Here is a 24,838-nt window from a genome sequence, read left to right as displayed (position 1 = left end):
CTGATTTTTATTAATTAAAACTTTGGAGTACGAAATCTTCGGTTAGAATGATGAAATTGCGTTCATTTTTAATCTTTTATACTTTTTAATTAGACTACTAATGGTACTTTTTTAATTGATTTCAATTTGAAATTTTTGACTGAATATAAACCAAGTCAGCAAAGCTGTGGAAAAAGAAAGCTTTCTTTATTTTTAAGTTTGTTTATATAAAAAAAAACATCTCTAACACTCTAAGAGCGTATACGCACTATGCGGGTAGCCGCATTGCGGGTAGCCGTCCGGCTGACCGCAAGCACAATTATGTACGTAATATTCATTTCTATGCGCACTGCGATGCGGCTACCGCAGACTGCACAGTGCGCATAGAAATGAATATTCCGTACATAATTGTGCTTGCGGTCAGCCGGACGGCTACCCGCAATGCGGCTACCCGCATAGTGCGTATACGCTCTAATCAATCAATTATGTCACTATCCAAGAAAGGTACACGTCATTGAAGTTTAATAACAAGCCACTATAAATCAAGCAATCCCTTTGAAAGCAAACGTGTTAGATGATGTTAAAAGTTCCGTCACCAAAAAAGAAAAAAACATCATAGATATTAGACACTCATTTTATAGATGGCCTGTTTTGTTTGAAAAATGATATCGCTATTAATAAAATGTTAAAGAGTCCGTTATAAAAGCAATTCCAATTAGTTTTTAGTTTTTACTTTCACGTAGAATAAAAAAAAAGCAAAACAAAGATGTATTGTAGGGTCATTTTCATTAAGTGCATCTCACATTGGATAAGATTTGTCCTTCCTACTGTAACTTATTTATAATCTTACATAATATGTTAAACATACCTAATAAACTTAGGTATTCAGAAATTAGAATTAGTACTGTACTCACATAAAATATTAAGTTTAGTCATAAATGAGTCCAGCTTTTTGGAAAATATCATCACAAATGGTTAATTGTTAATTAATAAATGACAATTGAAAACCTACATAATAAACGAAAACGTTAACGAATACGTTTGAAAACGTTACTTATGATATGTTATACATGCTTTTTAAAAAATGTTCTCTTCTACTGTTTTAGAGAATCGTTTGTCCAACATCAACCTGATATAGTAAGACACTGTTATTGTAGGTCATTTAGGTAAAGCTTATCAGAAAACAATTTTTTTTAATTCAATTTAAACAACCTTAAAATTTATTGCATTTTCCTCCATACAAATAATAATAAACTGAAATGCTATCTTCAAGGCATGGAGCAGCGTACTCTTTATTCTGTTACGATTGAGAAAACTGTGCAAGAGTACAATATAGATGTTCCAGTGCATTTGTTGTCGACTAAAGAATAAACTTGCCCATTATTTATGACGTTATATTTTGCCTTTACTGTGGCATCCATTGAAATTGTCTTTGCGAGTACAAAGGAACATCTAGAATGAGAAAAATTAATGTAGTGTGAAAATAAGTAATTCAAATTATTTGTTCAGATTGTTATATATCATTTTTATGTTATCATTTTTAATTATAAAATATTCCATATTTATACTTTATGGAAGTATAAATATGGAATATTTTTTATGCAATAATACTTTTTAAAATGTCATAAAAAGCATGTAAGCTTTTCTTTTTACGTTTTTCAGAGCGTAAACGTTAACAGATTTCATAGATTTTTAATATTATCCATATAATGGAACCTAAGTGAAATGTAGAGTCGGAATGAAATATATAGATAGATACTTTTTTAACATGTAACACTAAAACTATGCCATTGGATATCACAAATATTTTACCGTACAAAATATAAAAATAAATATAATGAAAGATTTATTTAACAAAATGTACAACAATGCCAGCACTCCGTTGTGTTGGTTTTCTATAGTTAAAATGTCAACGAACCTTAAAAACTACCGAAGCAAGCTAAAAGTTTTTCAATAGAAGTGTTTGTCAGACGCTTGCTTTAACCCCATCTCGGTGTATTCCCATTATTTTAACAGACAAGTGTACAACGGTATTATTGTATGATTAGTATTTCAAAACTTGTTCACCAATATGTCCCCACAGATTCCTCTTTATTATGACACTTTATTTTATATACAATTTATTTTATATGTCTCGTAAACAGAGCAACTTTTGTAACCGAGTTTAAGGTATTGTCGTATAGTTCTATAACTTTATCCTTTCTTTATTATCCTTGAGGAATAATATTCTAGAGATGGAACTTGTTACAATTGTATGTAATGTAAGCGACGTGTGTGCGATAGATTAATTAACGCCTATATATAGAAATCTTCGTTGGATTTTTCTTTTTTTCTTATAAGTAACTTCTGAAACTTTTAGAAATTGTCTCCTTCTGAGTTAAGTTTAATGAAATTAGTGTATAAAAAATTATATGGTACGGCATTATCAACTCTAGGGCGTAAATAGATAAATGTATTCTTTCAAGTAAAAGTATTTATATACAATTAAATACTAGAGTACCTACAGAATATAAAAGAATTTCATAAAGGAAACTATTTGTACGTCCACCCAGATATTTAGGACACAGCTAAGCGGCGCGGTTCCAACTGTATATTATAGCATTGAATAAATCTATCATTCCTTTCAATGAAGCTGAAGATGGTAAATGAATGGAGCACTAAATCTGTTATGTGCAGATAAACGATCGCAATAAACTTCATTTTAATTACCTATTTAGCTACCGATACTCGGAATTATTATGATAGTCATTTAACAAAATGTCAAGATACATGCAATGCAAGTGCATATTAAATGCAATTGAATGAATGCTTCGAATTATTAGCTATATGTTTGGGATTTTGAACGTAATTATTGGTTAAATTCATTAATCACTATTGTAACAAATATGTGACTGACAATTAAATATTTTATACAATATGGTACTTAAAGAATCAAGTATTATTAAGTGCGTTTTTGTTCAATGGTTTATAAACAAAGACTTCAATTTTCTCAAAGCTTAATAAGTCTAGGAAAAACCAAATCGCTGTCGCAGATCATCACACCCATAAATGGCGAATCAATGTCTGTCTACGATCGATCTACTCTGTATTTTTCCTCCTCTCCAAATATATCAGGATTCGGGTTAATGTCTCAGTTTATATAACATTACCATACTGAATACAGATGTAAAAACGGAAATATAAAACAAAAACGCGGCATTAAAGTTCTCGGATGTTAACATTGACGAATTAAGACCGTTTTATCACTGGTCGGTAAAGCTCAAACGTGAAATACCAACACGCAGTTCATCGCAATGCTTAATGCTATAATTAAGAAAATTTTCGCTCTTAACGGCTACTTAATTTTCTTTAATGATGATGTATTGACGCCTCACGTACACATTCATGTTCATGATTAAAATACCATCAATTTCATCGAAATGTTTGAAAGATTCTGTCGGTAATAAATCAACAAATGATGCTTAATTTTGTACCAAATTGCAATTTCATCATGGCTAATTAATTACATATATTTTGTATTACAAGATACTACAATACCTATCCTTAAGTTAAGCCAAATGAGACTGGGTAATGAACTATTATAAATACTTTGTTTTTCTACTGTCCAGTAAGTAAATGAATACTGAGAATATATGGGACATTTAAGTCCAATATGTCCACTTTAGGATAATAACTTGGGAAAGTTATTGGTCTCTGAAAGTTTCGAGGAGCTCTAGTAATGATGTACTAAAAGTTCCTCAGCCTATTCCAAAATTTGCCTTGAAGTAATTTATGTTTACATTAGCATAGTCTAGGCATTTTTAGTTCTTTTCAACTTCAGTCTAGTTCACATTAATAGATAGCTGGATATTTTTGTAGGCTATCTACTGTCGAATTTATAACTGGGACGAAAATATTTGAATATTGTGTTTTTAAATTTACGTGTACACAAATAAGTAAGGTAACGGCACCAGTCGTGGACAAGCATCCAGTAATGGACAAAATAAATATTAAATTTAAATATTAAGACCAAAATTAACGTTATATAATTTGGCAATATTTAAAATAAAAGTTTGGTTCATAAGCTATCGAAATACGACATTTCATCTTATTCGGCCAAAATGTTTGAAGATGGCAGGACGTTATGTTTAGTTGCTGCGACTCGTTTCGAAGAAATCCGTTTTTACTAAGAAAATCCTTAAGGAAGTGAGGACACAATTTTGGTTATAAGAATTTTTGTATAAATGTCAGCAAAATTTGATATTACTTTTATTTATAGTAGTTAAGTGTACAAAATATTACACGATTTAGTATCATGATAGGTTATGTTGTTTAAATAAAATTCATCAGTGTCCATAACTGGATTTAATTCTATGGATATATCCATTTATGGACATATGTCGAAAATAAACTTTTTTTAAAGGTATTAATTACATGCGCTTTTCTGTATTGTCTTTTCTTTCTGATTAATAATATACCTATCAGGACCATTTTAAACAAAGGATTCCAATATTGTACAACAATTGTCCATGACTGGATTTGCTTTGGTTCCAATAATGGACATTGATATTTTTTGTTAAAATTACACTAATGGGTCCAACAACATAATATCTATCTAAACATGAAGAATATATTTTAGAACAATGGGTCATTATGTGCTGTGCGACTCGTTCTCGGCTTCATTCTCTATCACTGCGTAGAGAAGTCGCATACTTATGCGTATTGTAACGCATCTATCATAGAGAGTTCTCTGATGAACTGTTTGGATCGTTGTCTGCTGCTAAATTCCACCACCATATAGCACACACGCTTAAATTTCATCCACACCATCTTGACAACAACAGTTTAAAAAAAGCTTTTTGCCTCGTGCTAAAATTTGGAATCCATATCGATGGCCCGATCAGATTAAGGCTGCTGGCGGATTCGATTGGCGATTCACTTCACGAGTGTAGCGGAATGCCAGGAAACAGAGAGATATGGCGGAACATCGTGAAGCGGGTAACATCTACCCCCCTAGAGTGATATGACGAAGAAGAAGAAGTCCCAAAATGGATGGAATGGCAGTACTTTTTTTAGTTATATTTTTAATCCCTGACTTATTGAGAAAAAGACCATATTGGTGTTTCTTAACGGACATAACTCGTATTTAACGATGCATTTGTCCAATTTTTGCCTAGAAAATTGAAATTAAGACTGTTTAAAATATTATAAGTATGTAAAATAATTAATAAGTACTACTTATTATAAATACATCCCCGATTTATTGTATTCCAATCATCATTTTCAAGATTCTATTTATAACTATAAGTCTTCTCCAAGTGTAAATAACTGGAGAAACGACATTAGGTACAGTCCATAAATGGGTGTTCATAACTGGATGTTGTCCAAAACTGGGTGTCCATCATTAGATTTTTCACTGTCCAACACTGGTGCAAAAAAGTGGTTTTTTAATTTATTAATAACTTCATTATTTATGCATTGTAATCTTTTTTCTAACATTGGTCACGTTAAACTAACATAGAACTAAAGGTATTACTAAGCAATATCCAATAAAGTTAAAAAACCTACGAGAAATTTGCAAAAAACTTCAATTTTTTCCTTAATCTGTACAAGACTGGTGCCGTTACGTTATTCATTTGTTTCACTAGATAATTCTTATGTGAATAACTTCGAGAAGGATAACAACATCTAACTACTTCATCACAGTCAACAGTTTGATGCCCCATAAAATTCTTTACACTAACAATTCACATTTATTTCCAGGATGTCTAGGTGCGATGTCCGCGGGCGTAGCACTAGCCCTGTCTCCGGTATCTGTTGCTCTGTGTGTCCGCAAGTCAACCCGTGTGACGGCGGTGGTCGGTGGGCTGGTCGCGGCACTGGGCTGCCTCTTCACTTCATTTGCGACGCAGTTCCATCAACTGTTCTTCAGTTATGGTAAGACTTTGGATGAGTATTGATACAGATTCTGTAGCATGTAATAAAAGGTTTTTTAAAGCAGATCTTAAGTTATTATAAAATAGAGTAAAGAATAGGTCAATAAATGTTTGGGAAATTCTATTTTCAGATATTTGTTAATAATTTTTTATTGTTTGATAAGTAGTATAAATAGTTCAATAACTAAATTATTTTCTACACTAGACATGTATTTAAATTAATGAACGTGGTGAATGTTGTGTTAATGACTGTTTTACATGTACCTAACAAGAAATTCCTAGTTCATAAATATTCAACGATATAAATTTACTTTGAACCTACCGTAAAATGAATGTAGAATTTTCCCTTTGTAAACAAGGTTAGATTTAAATTATGATTGAAAATTTTATGTGCGTATTGGTAGGTAATAAAACATTGAATATATTTGGCGATGTTCCATGCGGCATGCACCTGGAATGACGGTGATATTGCAAGGCAAAAGGGTCAAAATTCAATTCATAATGTAACATATTCTACTCGTAGAATTTATGTAACGATTTCATGCATTATGACGTTAAATCTTTTTACAGTTACCAAATAAAATTTCTGTAGAAACAATTTTAAAAGGCTGAATTATATCGTCCAAAGAATAGCGGACCACATTATACGTCATGATAGCCGTTTGTGGCGACGGCCCAAAAACTGAAATCGTGGAAGCAATACGAAGTGAAATGCAATATAAAGATGTCTCAAACATTAATATAATACAAACAATTTGTGTTAATTCACTTAAGATCACATTGCAAACTCTTGACAGCTCAATTTATTTCATTGCGATCATATCCGCGCATCGTTTTAACTTACTTCAAAGGTATTCGTTAATTGGCGCACTGAATAAATAATCTGATATTCAATAAACCGCACACAGACTCGAAATAAAATAAGCAAGTTCGTGCAAGAGCTATAATTTGGTGGCTATATCGATGCCAATGAGAATTAAGAGCAAGGCAGGTTAAGTCATAAAACTTTAACCTCTTTGAGAATTGAAAGAACATGTAATTCGTGAGGTCAAAAGATTAGTAGTAAGTAGGTGAGTACATTTTTTATGATGCGCTGTTTGAAAGTTATGAAGTCATTTCTTATTTTAATTTCATTATATTATCAAATTGGTATTTTATGTTTGAATAGTTTTTTTCTCTACTATAAATAATAAAACTGAAATAGATTAGTAGCAGCATCATTACAGGAAAGAAAGCTTTCGTTACATCAGAAGCTTTCGTTGGCTGAATTAAGCTTTTGGTTCAATATGTGCTTCAATATTTATTTTTCACCAAAAGCTTACCTACTAAAAAATCTGCTGTATAGCTGTATACCGATATTTTCTTATTAAAGAAGTTTATTTTTAGAGTTAGTTTAAAAGAGAAAAGTGTTAAATTTTGCAAGTAGAGTCAGCGCTAAAACTCACATAACATCGGTATTGAATAAATGAATGGAATTCAAGAATAAAGCGTGGCTTTTAACCGATAGATACGGCATTAGCATTTAAATTGTTTATGTTCTATAGTTGTTGACCCAATGCACTTTTATATTGATTTTCCTATTTTGTTATAATAAAATATTATAAACAAATATAAACAAGTCTATTAACACATACTTTTATCACTAGAATTTGTTATAATAAATTATATACTTCAACATTTATTATTTCTGGTTATTTCCAAGTTGGATAATGATGCCTAATATTAGGTTCATATGTATTTAGCACGCCTGTATGCTGTTTTGTTCAACTGGCCATCAACATTCATACCATAAAATATAAGGTTGTCAGCAAACAATAATCTTGCCTTTTTGATAATACTAATTGATTTAAGATATCGGATTCGTTAAAATAAATAGGATTCAGTTTTCATCTGAACTGTTTCGTTTTCATTCGAACTTATCACATGCGACGTGACCTAAATATGTACGAATGATAAAAATCTACTATATGTTAGATTTTTAATCATTTTGATTTTTCTGCCTGCTGATTGAGTAGGTTCTACTTGTTAAGACTTTGGTTGACAGTGTATAAAAAACTGTTATGAGAATCCATGAGAATTTAATTATTATTTATATAGAAGCAAGTTTCAACCCTGACAAAAGCAATATGAAGCCAATGGACGGAAATTGAATTTCATTAGGTATACACTTCATGTGTTTACATATTTAATCTGATAAACTGTGACGACTCTCTCGATATTGACTTTATTTTTGTTTCACAGAACCTAATATCTTCTAGTATTCTTTAAAAATTTATGTACCTATATTAAATTTTGGATTTAGTGGATTTTATTATGTTATTGGTATTATTTATTTATTAGTGGTAAATATAAATAATTCTTAACATTCCACATAGCCTCCGGCTATTCATTACTAACGTTGTCTTTAAAACTTACCTTGCATTCACGTATAGGTAATCTTGCTTTGCTATTTGTATGAAAAATAAAAAATCCTTCCATAGATATAACAAATGTATGGTCGATTTCCTATAGTACTCTCCATGAAAAATACACAAGCCACAATTCAAAGTAACGGCCTTCCCGCCTCTTCCGTCCTTTACAAAATATTCTACGAATTTATGGTCTTTATAAACAACTCATTTTCTGTAATGAATCTATAAAATAAATAAAGGATATGTAAATTTTTTTTAGCGACTTTACTACACGTATGAAGTCACTAGTCGTATTAAAGGTAACCCATGTCCTAATTCGCACTATAATGTATCTCTATACAAGCTTTATAGGTAGATACCTACTTTCATACGGATACCATCAGCTCTATTTGCATTAAAAAAGGGGGACAAACATTCATCCATACCCACAAACATTAATCTTCAGGTGAGGTGAAAATGAACAAACACACTTTTACATTTATAATATTAGTAAGGATTAGGATTAGCAGGATGTACATTATACCTTTCGACGTACTTAACTATCTAATATATTCTAATATATATTATAAAGGCGAAAGTTTGTAAGGATGTATGGATGTATGGATGTTTGTTACTCTTTCACGTAAAAACTACTAAACCGATTACAATGAAATTTAGCACACATATAGAGGGTAACTTGGATTAACACATAGGATAGTTTTTATCCCGGAAATCCCACGGGAACGGGAACTATGCGGGTTTTCCTTAGCAAACGCGGGCGAAGCCGCGGGCGGAAATCTAGTGTGTTATAAAACATATTTGTATCTTATAACATATGTAATTTTTCAGGCACCGTAGTGGGCGTGGGTGTGGGATTGACGCGAGACTGTTCCACCCTGATGGTAGCGCAGTACTTCAAGCGGCGACGGGAACTCGTAGAAATATTCATTGTAAGTGGCAGCGGGCTAGGTATCGCTGTCATGTCCACATTTATCAAAGGTGCAATCAGGTAATGAGATGCTCTATATTCGATAGTAAATACGTATACAATTTAAATACTTTTCTTTGTATAGTTGGAACATAACACGCTTTAGTAGACACAATAAGAGCAAAGTAATTAGTACCAGTAATTAATTATTAGTAACAGTGGAAATAAGAATTTAAAAAGTTGTGTTTGTATACCACTTTATACCATTGATTTTTTTTCATCCATCCATTTACCAAATTAAAAATTTGCTTAAATTCGTTGAAGTTAAAATTTTACAAAATAATAAGAACTAGATAAGAATATAACCTTAAAAAATCTAATTCTCTTCAATCGACATTGATTTTTTCAGAGCAATCGGTTGGAGACTAGGATTACAGGCAGTAACAGGAGTAGTATTCGTAACATTCATACTTGGGACCTTCTACCGCTCAGCCTCACTATACCACCCACAACGTCGAGCCATACTGCATCTTAAGAACCAGAACAAAATTAAGAGAAAAATGAAAGACAGGACTAAGTCAGATGATCGTCAACCTTTCTTCGATTTCTCCACGCTAAGATCCAAAACTGTTCGAATATTGCTGATGTCCACAGGAATATCTGCGTTTGGAATTAATACTCCCATATTTTATTTAGCATACCACGCTGAGGAAGAAGGTAAGCATTATATTCTCATAGTCAATATAGGCTGTGGTAATTATTTAGAATTATCTTCATTTTGTTATAATTCTTTTTATTGATTTAATATAAAAATAATCTCAATTTTCTACCTAATAAAAGGATCTGATAAAGCAATTATCGAACAGATCATTTAACCGGTCATACAAAGCAGCAACCCACACAGATCTACAGATTCGTAATGTTGTCTGACTACAAAACCATTTCAAAGTTCAAAGAAATAAATACACCAAGGAGCACAATGAACAGATAAATTGTACACAGCTGTCCGCATTAAGGCGATATTCAAAGGAAAATGTATTTCTCTAAGGTCTGGGTGACACTGCAGAATTACTTCAAGCGTATCTCGGGTTAGCGTGGGCAGTTGGTTGCGCGGCGTTCGGCTTGCTTGTGAGGCAGAACTCGGCGGAGTGCCGTATAGCCAGACAGTATTTGACACAGGCTGCTGTGTTTGTGTGCGGGCTGGCGACCATGGCCCTCACCGCAGTGGAAGGATCGTATAGCGGATACGTTATGTTCGCTTGGGTTTATGGTAAGTGTTTAATAAAGGGATACTAACGGTTAACTTATTATTATATCTGTATATGAATGTAATTTCTATTATTAAAACAAGAAGAATAATTTAATTGTTTTCATAAACAAAGTGGCATAGGAAACATAACACTCGTATCTATCGTATTTTACCTACTTATCGAGTTAACAAAATTTAAATATTTGAAGTTCAATAACCAAGCGGTGTTAAATTACAGTTTGATTGGTTTTTAATTATCACAAAAAATTACGATGAAAAATTTCCATACTTTTTTCAGTATATCGGTTTGTTTAATACTGTATTTTACCGTCTATTACTTTAGGTATCTTCTGCGGTGGCTACCACTACTCGCTCAAAATGTACACTTATGAACGAGTGAGATCCCGTAACTTTGCACGCACGTGGGGCTTCGTGCAGTGCTCACAAGCTGTGCCCATTGCTATTGGAGTGCCGTTGTCAGGTACTTTATTTTACAATATGTTGTAACTACATGAAAATAACTCCTGACTTCGGTATGGTGTTATACCGGTTAAACTAAACAATTGAAGCATTCAAATTTTATCAGCATTGCTTAAATTGCTAAAAAATATTTCATTACATTTAATTTATGTATTAAACTTACCTAATTATTTACAAGAAGTGTGTAGTACATAGAGAAGTATCTAAAGAAGTATCTATACAAATAAATACTCTTATATAAGCGACTTACGACTTCTCAATTAACTCAATTTGCAGTGTGTGAAACTAACAATTTAGGTTATAATTATGGATTGTTCCTACTTTGAACACATTATTTGATACTAATCTCACTTTTTCCAGGGTACATAAACGTAGGCTGTGGCGGTAAAGCGGGTTATTACTTCAGCTCTACGTGTTCGCTTATCGGTTCGCTTTCGCTCTTCTGCATTGACCTGCACCGGCGAAGCGTGGCGCATAAACACACCAAGTATGAAATCACTAGTCTCGCTCTAAAAGCCATCCGTCAAGCTCGATCAAATTTAACAGATTATGATATATGAGTATGACAAAATATTAGAAAGGCACTCTCGGCTTTTAAAACCACTCACTTGTAAAGAGCAAGGAAAATTGTAACATATTTTTAAGACTGTCTAATCGAGCATATGAGCGGTACCTTTTAAAAATGAAGAATTGCAGCTTTTTTGAAATACTTAACATTAATAGAAGACTCAAGTAATAAAAATTGCCATAACTAAAAATAAAAACAACGTGATCTAAGCTGCAACATTTTACTACAACCTATTTTCTAGTTTCTACGCAATTTGAATTGAATTTTAAGAACTTGACATACGTTCATATGTTCTCAGTTCTCACTGCAACTTTTCTACACTCCCATTACTTTTTATTTGCTGATTTAAAACTGTAACTTAACTTTTATTGCATGTTTTAACAGAGAGAATGGAGGGACGGCATCTTGCGAAGCAGCATGCGGGCCGACGACTCGAAGCCGCAGTCGAGAGAGGGAACCACGCGCCGCTGCTGGAGCTGCCACTGCTCTTGGTAATATTATGAACATTAAAAAAGACAAAAACGGATTAAAAATAAAAAAAATGATATCCACTGAAGTATTTACTTATGATCCAATAAACCCAAATTATAGAGGCGTTAGGTACGGTCTACAGTAAATGCTACGTAAACAGAGGAATAGAATACAACCTACATTAATTATTATTATCATGTTTACATAACCAATTCGTACAATGAAAAACGCGATCGATTGATAAATTATATTTTTCCACATCTAGTAAAAATTATAAAATACTACCTTTTTCTGAGTATACACTATACACTCAGAAAAAGGTAGTATTGTATGTTATACAACAGCCCTTGATAATTATTAGACCTCACTATACACGCTTACTACAGACATGGTGTATGTGTTATCATGTAATATAATCAGAGCTTACTAAAAAACTTACTTAACTACCCAAACATCAATTTATAAAACCTTTTATAGTTCTAGGAGCAGAACTAGTAGCCCCCGGTCGAGCTGGTCGCGATCTCCTCGACAGTATCGGCCCCGGCAGCCTCTCCCCCCCTCCTGTGCCCCCAGAACTCACCTGCATCAGTGAGGAGGGTGGTCTGGACCTGGATCTGGATCTAGATATACCAGAGCATTTGTTGGAGGAACTAGATTGTGGGGGCGACTGTATTACTAGTTGCAATAAGGTATGGTATTCGTTATTTTGTTAGGTATTCATCTTTAAAAAATTAATCGAAATTATTAAAAACATTACAACTCAAAATACGTTACACGTACTCCTTCATCTCAAAAGTTAAAAGCCATATGATTCACTTTTAATCAATTAAATATACAACAAAAACTTATCTATGTTATTAAATAAGGTACCTAAGTATACATAACATAAACAAAAAATTGGTATAATGCATTTATTCTTCAATACAAAAAAAAAATACAAATTTAAGTGCTGAGTAAATAAGTCATAAACACCGTTAAATACAATGCGAATACATCTTGATAAATGCTACAATATAGATGAATTATCATGGATTGATATAAAATTATTATACTACTAATAAAAAAACCTAAAAGTATGATATAGTTCATTCTATTTAATAACTAACATAATATGCACTTTCATCACAGTAAATTGCTTAGCAATCGATTTTTTTGGAATTGCAGTACCGTTTTTAATTGTTATACAGATCATTATATCCTTTTTTATCTTAATAGACCAGATACATTTTTAAAGAGATGTTTGTGCAGTCATAAAATAAAATTAATCGTTATATTAATTTTGTCAAGAATTTTGCCTTATGTATATATCTTGAAACCCTCATATAGTCGAAGTACATCACATCAATATACAAAAAACGTATGATATCTATTTCCAAGACTCTATTTTGTACAAATCTTCTCTTATAAAATTTAAAAAATGAGGGTTAAGAAATAATTACAATATTACGAACAAAAGCTAATTAACTAACATAATAATTGGTTACCTATATGTAAAATTTCATATAATATGTATAAGGACCCTCAATATTTTGTTAACAAGATGGAAGTAGAGCACTTGAAAAATCAACTGAAGAAATCAAAAGATTAATTACATAGGTCTTATGACAAAGTTTTAACATAATACATAGTATAACTTCGTTTTACGCGTACCTATGGAATGGATTTTATCTTAATGTCTAAATAAGTATGTAGTCATATAACATAGAACATTATCACTTCGTATATTTTGGTAAATAAAGTAACAGAGCAACATAAAACTTAGCTTAAGTAATTAAATCTCAATTTTATAGTTTATGTTTGTTTTAAAAACGAATATATGTAGTTCTAGCCATGGACATTTACAATGACGAGGTAAAGCGAATATAAAGCCAAATAATCTTAATAACATACACGGATAATATAGCGACTTTCTTATCAATAGGATGATTTATAGAAATAGATGTACTTTCCAAAAATATTACAGTAAGAAAATATTTATCGACTCTCATTATGATTACAGGTGGAAAACTACCTAATGCTGAGTGAATACGAGAACAACTTGATAGCCGAGTTGCCGAACATAAACGAGCGTCGCGGCCGACGCTGGTCCATAGTCGTAGCTAATTCGAATTCGCAACAGCAATCAAACCAGGACACAAACACCCCAGAACACAGGAACTCTATTAAATGGAAGAAAAAGTGCCATAACGCTAACAACAGACTGATTACCGTGATCAACGAGGCCTCCTTGTAAACTACTAGTGAAATGTCGAGACAATAAATAGAAAATCACCTTAGTGTAACACGACCTATTTAACCTCATAATTTATTTGATGTGTGTGTGTATAGCATTTGTGTATTGTTCATTATTATTTATTAAATTATTAAATAAAATCTCGTTTTATTTGTTTTTGTGATGAAATGTCTAGACACCTACGAGTTGCCATGTCCTTATAAATACACTTTACAATGTAAAAGGAATTCCGATGGACGGAGCGAACAGAAATATAATGTCAGTTTTATAATTGAGAAATAAACATCTTCAATAAGCCACTCTAATAATGAGTGTTGTCCAAGTGTTGTCTATCAAAATCATGTCAATTATTATCTCTGATACCTAAAATGCTAAGAAGCAAAATTTTTTTCCTATAACTAAAAATTCCTCTAACAATAAAGAACATAGCACAACAAAAATGTTTTCTTTGGATGCTCTCAATTCCTGATCAGTCTTTCTACATGACTGACTTATAAAAAAGGTTCGACCTAAATGGACGTTACCATGATACGATTATTCAATTATTCATACCCTTTTTGAACTTTACAATACAATGTTTTCGTTTCACTACAATAAGTAGGTATGTAATGGATACTTTAAAAATATTAAATCCCCTAATTTATACAACCATTACAAAAATTCGAATATTAGTTTTGTAATAGGCTAATCATAGATTGGTATAAAAGCCCAGAAATGTACTTCGTTTTTCTAGATTTTACTATGAAACTTGGTTTCGTCACGACTTATTTACGTACAACATGTCATAATCCGCTCGTATAAGGAATCATCACGCTAACATCAACATGGTCTGTACATAAATCTAGGACTTTATACCAACATGTACAATACAACTAGCATGTATATTTATAGTAAATAAAATTAAAAGGAACACAACTATCATAACCGCTGCGGCGCGACAATATCCTCTAAGAATTGTGCGAAACAACGCATCGCCTGTAAAATCGCCGCTAGCAGTATAGAGAGCGATAGACTCACCAACTTCTGACTATCCGACTTCACAAGCTCCTTGTTCGCAACAGGAACTAAACAGTTAGACTCTACGCTAAGAATACTTGAATTATCACAATCGACGCTATACACATTTGTACCTACCTTCCTATCCGGTTTAGTTTCGACATCACATGTCACGTTAATCACTATGAAATCGTTAACACACTCGTTTTCCGTGTCCGTCACACACACGTTTCTATTAGCGACGTCGCTGGAACAGCTCGGAATCTCATTCCGTTGCACAGCACACGCATTTAGGCACTTAGTTACATCGTTATTCACTATGTTATTGTTCACTTTGAGGGAGTCATCGTTTTCGCCGGACGACATGCCACTATCGTTGTCCGCGAGGTCCGATTGCGACGAGAAATGATCTTCTAGTATAGTTATTTCGAAATTCGTATCGTTAAAGCTGCCGTAGCTTTTCGACGCTTTCGTGGTCACCGTGCCTGAGGTAGGCACGGCCTCTTGTCAGGAGGCAATACCGCAAGGAACTATCCTCTTTATAATTTTGTTATTTATTGTACTCGAGGCTTGCTCTGGCACCAGTAAGGCGTCTACGTCGTCGATTGACGAGTTGTTCAATGAACACGCGTCATCTATTAGCATATCTGATCGTAGCCCCTGAAAGCAATTTGACCAAAAATTTAACAAATTTGTAATAAGCGATTGTCTTAAAACCAAAGTAATTTTTAAACATATTTTGATCAGAAATGAAAGCACTTCAGAGCAGAGGCGGATCGTCCTAAGGAGCGCTGTTACAGTGAACTCCCATAAATAATTATAATAAAGTTATACCTGCTCATTATTTAAAATCTATTGTAAAAAACTCCAATACTAATATCAATAAAATAAGTACTTTTACACATTATAAATAAAATACATCATTACACACACTCTTGTTAAGGAGCTTACTGAGCGCTCTCGATTTTGCTCCTATGAAAGAAGATTCAGTACATTGCCTACATACGAAATCCAATAAGAGTGAAAGAGAAATTTCGCCCTAGTACCACAGTATTACAATATTATTTTCCTACAGTAAGGAATCGCCTTTGATGTCGCGCGATGCCGCCGCCAGTGTAGGTACTCACGCTGCCACGTGTAAATATGCTAGGGTTGTCACCAAATGGGAAATAAAACAATTTTTATCATAGCTATTAATATGTAATTATTTATTCACATGTACATTAAAAATAATTGTGATTGTTGAATCTAATGTAATTATTTATACAGAAACATAGTATAATATGTCGCCGCAGTGACATTGTCATTGCCTATTGATTAATTATTAACAACCAAATTTACTTATTCTCAAATTATTATTTAATTAAACTCAACTTTAATTAAACTCAATCAACTTATTATTTATTTATTTTAAATGTTCATTTCTATTTTTTTTTTCAACGTTGTCCTTTCTTTGTACGTTAAATTATTTAAATAAAGAAATTGTTATTATTTTGTAAAGATTTGATGCGCTAGCTATTAATATGCAGGCCGTTTTATTTAGCAGTGCAACATATGTATATTTACATATGTTGCACTGCTAAATATTTACGGGACACTTTATTTTTGGTTGTTTTTAATCGTCTATTAAAAAATTTTACTACATAATATATTCGCATTCGGATGAACAATTTGACAAGAAAAGAATGAGGAAAACAGGAGCAAGGCTGTGATTTAAATTCAACTGTACTTAGTGTTTGAAATAATCTATTTAAAATATTGTTTCCAACAAAGGAGTGGAAATTTTGTTTAAAACAGTATTGCAGTTTACTACAATATTCTACGAAATCAGCTGGAGGTTGCTGTAGTCCACCAAAAGTATCGTGCGTCGTATTGTATGCGCGTTTACGTAAGTAAAAATTACTTGTAGTTGGTTCGTCAGAATAATTTGACGCGTAGTTAATCATCGATAAACATTTGTGTACATCTAAACAACGCCGCAATATATAACCACAAACATATAGGAAACATACAAACATATTGGATTTAAATGTAGATTTGCATCCATAAACACAACAGTTTATGCCCACCATTATAGAATACGTAAGTATAAATTATTACACAAAAAAACTCTGTAGCGTCTGCCCTTCGCGATAGGTAAAGCAATCTCAGCGTGATTGCTTTACGCGGCCCGCGTCGCCCGACCCCCGCCAGTTCCCCTCCGTTTCTCTGCACAAGTACATTCGTCGCACTACTGTAGGAAATATGGTAATACTGTGCTAGTACTGCGCTTGAAACAAAAGATTTACTATGAAAAAATAGCCATTTTCGGAGCGCCGCTCTCACGCGACGTTGCGCATCGCATGACAGTTGAACACTCGGAGCAATTAACAAGCCTGGAGAAGTAACACTTAATTGAACGTTTCTTATATATAGTGGCTCTCTTTTATTCAATACCCTAATTAATGCGATAGAAAGAGACAACACACTGTTATCGGCTTGGCATTCAAATCCACATGTAGCCACTTTTTGTTCTAAAAAGGTAGTGCTTGCCACTTTATCGAATACTAAAATATCGATAAATAAAAAAATTAAGTTATAAAATTGCTTGAAGATAATTTAAGATTCTTTTAATTTTGAATTATGGATAGGTAGTTCCAAATTTTAAGATTCGTTTAATTTAGAATTATTCATTTACGATGCGTATTGACTGCCTTGCATTGTATGGTAGTGGTATTTATAAAAAAATATTATTAGGTATTTCGGTTTAGGTTGTTTTTTATGGTTTCGTAAAAAGGTACGTATTTTTTCCTGTTTTCATAGATTTATTCATAGAATTATACGGAACCCTTCGTGCGCGAATCTGACTTCCACCTGGTTGATCTTTTTACAAATCAATAATCGTATCCTACTTACTAATATTATAAAAGCAAAAATATATAAGAATGGACATTTGATATTCTTTCACGAAAAAACTACTGAATGAGTTTCTAAGGAACTTTACAATTATACATATTATAGATTATAGATTAAACATCAGAATAACATATAGGCTACAATTTACCGCGGGAAAATAACTCATTCCCACAGGAAAAAATTGGTAAAAGTTTAAAATAAATTGCTTCAAATAAAACAAATAAAATTTAAAAATTTTTTACAACATTTTATTTCGATACTTAATTAACAAATTACAATATTTATTATTTAAAATAGATGCCACCTTAAACTTGTGGCACAGCATCTCTGCAAAGCACTTTACTTTTCTTCCCGTCTGATTCGAAATGATTTGAACAAGGCCGAGAATGTTTTGAAGGCTTCCAATTTTCCCTGTGCTATAGCTTTAACCCAAACATCTTTTAATTTTTCTCAAGCCAGAAACCTGCAAATAACAATAAAATCCATACTTAAATACCTTTTTTAGGGTTCCGTAGCCAAAATGGCAAAAACGGAACCCTTATAGTTTCGTCATGTCCGTCTGTCCGTCTGTCCGTCTGTCCGTCTGTCCGTCTGTCACAGCCGATTTACTCGGAAACTATAAGTACTACAGTGATGAAATTTGATGGGAATATGTGTTGTATGAACCGCTACAAAAATATGACACTAAATAGTAAAAAAAAGAATTGGGGGTGGGGCCCCCCATACATGTAACTGAGGGATGAAATTTTTTTTTTCGATGTACATACCCGTGTGGGGTATCAATGGAAAGGTCTTTTAAAATGATATAAAGTTTTCTAAAAAACATTTTTCTTAAAGTGAACGGTTTTTGAGATATCAGCTCTCAAAGTCGTAAAAAGTATGTCCCCCCCCCTCTATTTTTATAACTACGGGGTATAAAATTCTAAAAAAAATAGAGGTGATGCATGCTAATTAACTCTTTCAACGATTTTTGGTTTGATCAAAGTATCTCTTATAGTTTTTGAGATAGGTTGATTTAACTGTAATTTATTATATTTGCTGCTACGGAACCCTTTGTGCGCGAGCCCGACTCGCACTTGGCCGGTTTTTTTCTCCTAACCTAAAGCAGTCATAATCAATGAAGTACTTCGTACCTACTCAAGTATCGATAATTGCACAACACTATGGAAGTTATATTTTGCATTTTTTCTAAAAACTAAGCTGATTATGATTTCATTTCAATGATTACCGTTAGATAAAACATAGATGATTATGAAAATAACGTAAATTAACTTATTTATAATACAATTAACAAAAAAATTGATCAAAACACTAACCTGTGAAAAGACAAATTCCAATCTTCATCCGATTTCCCAGTACTACGGCTTTTACAGCCGTGAACAACACAAGCCATGTAATCTTTAGTAAATTATCTTTTCAGAAAATAACATAAGAAACTAGAAAACACGTTTTTCACTTCAAAAACAATAATTAAAATCACCAATTGTTAGTGACCAGACTGGTCACTAAAACAAATTGAAATGGCTACATGTCATTTCAAACTGTCGAACTGACATATATCTGTCCTCTTTTTTCGCATCACATTTTGCCATAAGCCAAAAAGGCCAAACTAGTGCTTTATTGTTCAATTAATTGTTACTTCTCCAGGCTTGATAATTGCTCCGAGGTTGAACATGACCACAGAACAATAAAAACAAATAGAAGTGCTTTAATGTCATAATTAGTATGAAAACCAGTGTCGCCAAAGCCACACATTTAAACCGATAGTTATACAGTACACTACAAGTAAACTATGCCTTTGATTGGACTGCTTAATTTGAGTAAAAACTGACTTAGGTTATAAATTCAGCATTTCAATATGTACCCTAACGCACCATGTTACGGTTTATTTTAGTATAACATCTCTAGGTATATTAGCTGTTTTGTTTCTCATTGCACAGAAATTCCAAATTCGAAAAACATTCAGCTACTCCACAACAGAGGGCGTTAGTTTTCAATAGATATAACTTTGAACCTCAACACATAGAGATAAGGTTGAAATTTGTGTCACTCAACATTAATGACATTAACTTGATATTTATCTGATGCTATGCCCTGAGGGATGTCAGCCTTGTTATCGATATCGAGATATCGATAATTCACAAATAAATATTTTTTGTGTATTTTTTTTTCTTTCTATTATACGAGTATAGTATAATGTGTCACATTTTGGAGTATGTTTATTACTACTAAGTACGTCTTTTTATATTATTATTATTAAATAAAAAACGGAATAGAATAGTATTAATCTATATTTAAAAAATACAAACAGAAAATATGCATTATTTTAAATCTTGGAACTGCCGTAGGTTTGCTGTATCGGTGGCCTTTGTTAGACCGCTTAGTGCTGTTCGGCATTCAGTTAACTCGTCACGTTGCATTTATCCATTTCTCTTTTAAATTAGCCTCTTTGGGAAATCTGTAAATAAATTGGACAAATGAAAGCTAAGGAAAAATAAAATAAAATTTAATATTTATAATGTTTGTCTTTTCTAAAGTATCGATACTGTCGATATGCGCCACAAGCATCACTAAAGCGACATTCGTTTGTTTATTGCAATAATATTCCAGAAAGTCTTGTTTGCTGTTCAATCTATAATAGTACTAATTTCTTATGGATTAAGGTTCATTTTGACTAGATATTTGTATACAATTTTGACAAATTACGACAAGCGAAGTTATAACATAAAATATAATTAAAATAAATAAAAATAAGACTTACCGATGGTATGAAATGCCTCCATTGCTGATTTTATTTCGTCTGCTATCATTTTTGCACTCTAATACCGAACAACACGTCGTAATTAATGAATAAATACGGAAAAAAGGTTTGACAGCTGACAACCGACTCGAATATTTTTCTGCGCACAACTGAGAGCAAGTTAGGTGATCTTACCTTACAAGTGACACGTGGGCCACGCCCACATCACACTTCTATCTACTTTACTGTTCTGTGAACATGACGTTGCCACTCCTATATTATAAACAAACACTATGAATACGCGCGAATGCAAGTTCGGGGATTTTCTAATTATTAATTGATAAATAATAATTGAAATCGTTTTGAAATACTTTATAATTTTTAGTGTTTAAAATAGACATTAATAATGTGGTGCTCATTTTTTTTTTGTAATAAAATTATCCTTTTTTTTTTTTTTTTTTTTTTTTTAAGTGGGGAAATCTTGCATAGATACCCACGGCCTCCGGGGAAGGGGCCGTGGGTTATGTCGGATTCCTACCGACCAAAACCCCACTGTGTTCCGTCAAGCCGCATCAACGACGGGGCCACGGGTATGGTAGAATTCTTCCGTGACCCCGTCAGTTATTGTATTTTCGTTGTTTTATTTCAAGTGAAGACCCATACAATTTTGTCACGAGCCGCCTCTGCTTCAAAGTATCTTATCTAAAGTTATTATTTATTACAATGTCGATATAATTGTTTTCCTGCTATAGGCACTTAATACTCACCTCAGAAAAATATTTATATTCCTTTTCATATGACAGTATAAACGTACAGAAAATAGTTGTCAATACATAGCTACTGATGGACGTGATTACGTTACATATGTACATTCCACTGGAACCATCTGCAAAGAAGAAAATGATGAAATAACAAAGATGAAAAAATATAAATAAAACATTGTATGTAAGTGAAATATGGTACTTAATTCAGTGTTTGATATAAAATAAAAGCAGGTTAAGCTCTATAACCTTCTTATATTTTATAAACAATAATCTCACAACATACTTCCAAGACCACCACTCCTCATAATTCACCAAGTTATATATACGGTATACATATAATATACCCCTCTTATATATTAAATAATTATATGAAAGAGTTAAGTAATTACCTTCTGGAATTAAAACAGAGATAATCCCAAAAATTGCCATAATAACTAGAAATAGGAAGCTCAAGTTGGCCAGACATTGTCTCAAAACTGTTAATCTCTTCTCATAAAATAATGTAGATATATAAGTTGTAAGAAGACACTGAAATAATAGAAAACATTGAATATTAGAATTAGATAGAAACTAATCAAATACGAAATCCTTGCACACCCATATAAATGGTGCATAGTTAATAATAATTAATATAATAGATGTTAATTATTTTTTCTTATAATAACTCAAAGTATTGTACTTGATATTAATCAGCTTTTAAGAATGAAGAAAAACTGCAATATATTTAACATTCATAGTGGGAATCTTCTGAAAATATATAATATTTAAGAGAGTTCCCTACACATAAATGACATAATGCAAATTGCAATGATATGTTAACCATATTACACTGCAGTTTTGCACAAAATAATATCAATAATGCAAGATATCTTATAGATAAGTATTATCCAAATAATGGTTAGTCATTTTGTTATCAACTATTAATTTATAGTTATAAATTCATAATACATAGTATAACAATAGATATTATTTTGATAAAGTAATATTCTCACCTGTAACCACATGTACAATGTCCCAAACCCACATAAAAATATATTGAGTGCTTTGAGAGAGTGTTCATCACCCTGAAATATGAAATAGATATTAAATGAATTCTAGTAACTAAATAAATAAATATTATTAACACATTTAAGATGGATCATTTTCTGTGTCAGGGATATAAGATTCACAAATTGAGATTATAATTATAATTCCAATGATGATGCACATATAATATGTTTCTTGCATTTATTAATATCTATACACATCCTAATACAGTAGAACTCCAATTATCCGAACTCCGACTATCCGAATCGCCGATTATCCAAATCACAAAAAATTGTCCAAAATAAGTCAAAGTGCGCTATTATTCTTCCCCCCGCGAAGCCAGTGTTTGCGCGTCAAGTCTTGACTTGACTTGTTGTGCTTACACTGACTTGAGATGTTTAAAAAACAATGATTTTTATTTCTAAACTTGTACATAAGTAGGTACATTTTATTTATATATTTAAAACATGTGAATATTTCATGTTTCTTTCATTTAATTCAATAAAAATATAGTGCAATATCAAAACGTAGCTTTTATTCTCTCCAAATGCAAATTTAAAAAAAAAATCCGATTATCCGAATATTTGATTATCCGAATGGGTCCCGGTCCCCATTAATTCGGATAATTGGAGTTCTACTGTAACAAGATAGCATTAATACACCAAGAAAAGTGTTATAACTCATTCTTTGTTGCTATTTTTAGAAGCAACAACACATCATAAATTAACAATGATGAATATATAAAAAAGAATAACTTATCATGAGGTGACCCAATTCTTTGATTAATTATCCATATCACAAATATAAATTATTATAAAAAATTGATAAAGATTAATATGTTCATTAATATGAGCACACTTATAAAAAATAAGAGTGTATTATAGTCCCGAGTTACATATTCTTAAAATGGATGCAACACAAAATCATTGACCTTCTTTTGAAATTGTGGTTAACCGACATCTGAAACGATTAACCTCAATTTAGGAATTACAAATTATTGAATGCATTATAATGTATTTTCAGCCCATTCTCACCCATACCAATGATAATAAATTCTTTAAAAAAACCATTCCTTTTTTATCAGGTAACATGACTAGGACTATGAATGTAGCATGCCTGAAAAAAATTATTTCATTTTCTTTTTCTTACCTTGAATAAGAAAAGAAAGAAATAACCTAGGAAGCCCAATGAAAGGATAGATGCACAGAAGGAAGCGATCCTGTTAACATATGAGGTCACATTTGGATTGGCTGTTAGTGATCCTAATATATGAATATGCTGGTATCTGTCATATAGAATTTTTCCAGCTGAAAAAAATTGGTTAGTATGATTATGTCACAAATATATTAATTTAAACATTCTAACGTGACTTAATGCATAATAGATATGTTTACAGATTTTATTTTGTTGCCCATCTGTTTCTTTCTACATATTTGATGATACTGTGGAACCATAATAATCACTGTAACAACTGTAATAACACTTTCCTGGATTTCTATAATATGATTGAATATTATTTAAGAATCATTAAATAATTTAATGCATTATAGTTATTATTTTGGAATGTTATAATATTATGTTAAGGATGAATTTTGATTAGTAGAAACATAATCACACACTTTAGCTAATAGATCAATGAATAAGATTTTAATGATTACAGATTAATAGACCATAACATTATTTTACATAATACATGAAATAATTTCCTCTCACCAAATGCTCCACTGATTATGTATAAACAAGCAAGGCCAGTGTCTAAAGAATTTGTTTCTTTCGCAATTTGAGAGCTAAGCCTGAAAAAAAACAACACTGTAATTTGTTCATTTGAAAAGTGAAAGGTGGATCTCGAAATACAATTAAATATGAGATAAATATTATATTCCTATAAGTTATAATTACAATTTAAAAATTAACAGCTTATTATAAATTTAAAAGATGCCCAAATACCATTCATTTATTATTTTTAAAGATATAATGATTACTTAAAGAAGTAATCTACTTACGATAGTATGAATGTAGAAAAAAATACGATAAAAGCACTTTTAAAAATTAACATATTATAATTAACTCTTAAGTATTCAGAATCAAATTAAATTGTGGAAAACTAGGCAATTAATGAACACACAACTAGATTTATTTTGATTTTTGTTTCAGCCCAGATGATCGCAGGTTCGGAATGTCACTCTCAGCTATACATTATTCCT

At 32.0% G+C, this 24,838-nt stretch overlaps 3 protein-coding genes across 3 annotated transcripts in view; 1 reads left to right on the top strand and 2 right to left on the bottom strand.

The window, feature by feature from the left end:
• LOC149482828 (uncharacterized) overlaps nt 1-14,353 on the top strand; it is a 96,187-nt gene extending 81,834 nt beyond the window's left edge. Inside the window, exons 4-12 of the mRNA XM_089703610.1 lie at nt 5,722-5,895; nt 9,134-9,293; nt 9,622-9,929; nt 10,261-10,482; nt 10,805-10,942; nt 11,302-11,428; nt 11,894-12,000; nt 12,458-12,669; nt 13,980-14,353. Of these exons, the coding sequence (XP_089559736.1) occupies nt 5,722-5,895; nt 9,134-9,293; nt 9,622-9,929; nt 10,261-10,482; nt 10,805-10,942; nt 11,302-11,428; nt 11,894-12,000; nt 12,458-12,669; nt 13,980-14,213 (1,682 nt within the window). The 3' untranslated portion in view covers nt 14,214-14,353. The remainder of the gene's footprint in view (nt 1-5,721; nt 5,896-9,133; nt 9,294-9,621; nt 9,930-10,260; nt 10,483-10,804; nt 10,943-11,301; nt 11,429-11,893; nt 12,001-12,457; nt 12,670-13,979) is intronic.
• A 147-nt stretch (nt 14,354-14,500) lies between these two features.
• Nucleotides 14,501-15,575, bottom strand: LOC149482827 (uncharacterized). The gene has a single exon (XM_089703617.1). The coding sequence runs from the start codon at nt 15,573-15,575 to the stop codon at nt 15,132-15,134; it is 444 nt and encodes a 147-aa protein (XP_089559743.1). The 3' UTR covers nt 14,501-15,131.
• A 141-nt stretch (nt 15,576-15,716) lies between these two features.
• Nucleotides 15,717-24,815, bottom strand: LOC149482826 (uncharacterized). The gene is made up of 7 exons (XM_089703616.1): nt 24,638-24,815; nt 24,348-24,427; nt 23,784-23,941; nt 22,601-22,672; nt 21,998-22,136; nt 21,612-21,730; nt 15,717-15,869 (listed from the first exon to the last, which is right to left on the bottom strand). The coding sequence occupies exons 1-7, from the start codon at nt 24,688-24,690 to the stop codon at nt 15,717-15,719; spliced, it is 774 nt and encodes a 257-aa protein (XP_089559742.1). The 5' UTR covers nt 24,691-24,815.
• Nucleotides 24,816-24,838: the final 23 nt, after the last annotated feature.

This window comes from Colias philodice, chromosome 14 (assembly GCF_061535455.1).
Source record: "Colias philodice isolate Cphi_HAF_F1 chromosome 14, ilColPhil1 Martin Lab GWU primary, whole genome shotgun sequence".
Classification (NCBI taxonomy): Eukaryota; Metazoa; Arthropoda; class Insecta; order Lepidoptera; family Pieridae; genus Colias; species Colias philodice.
This window is presented reverse-complemented; position numbering and strand designations above follow the sequence as displayed.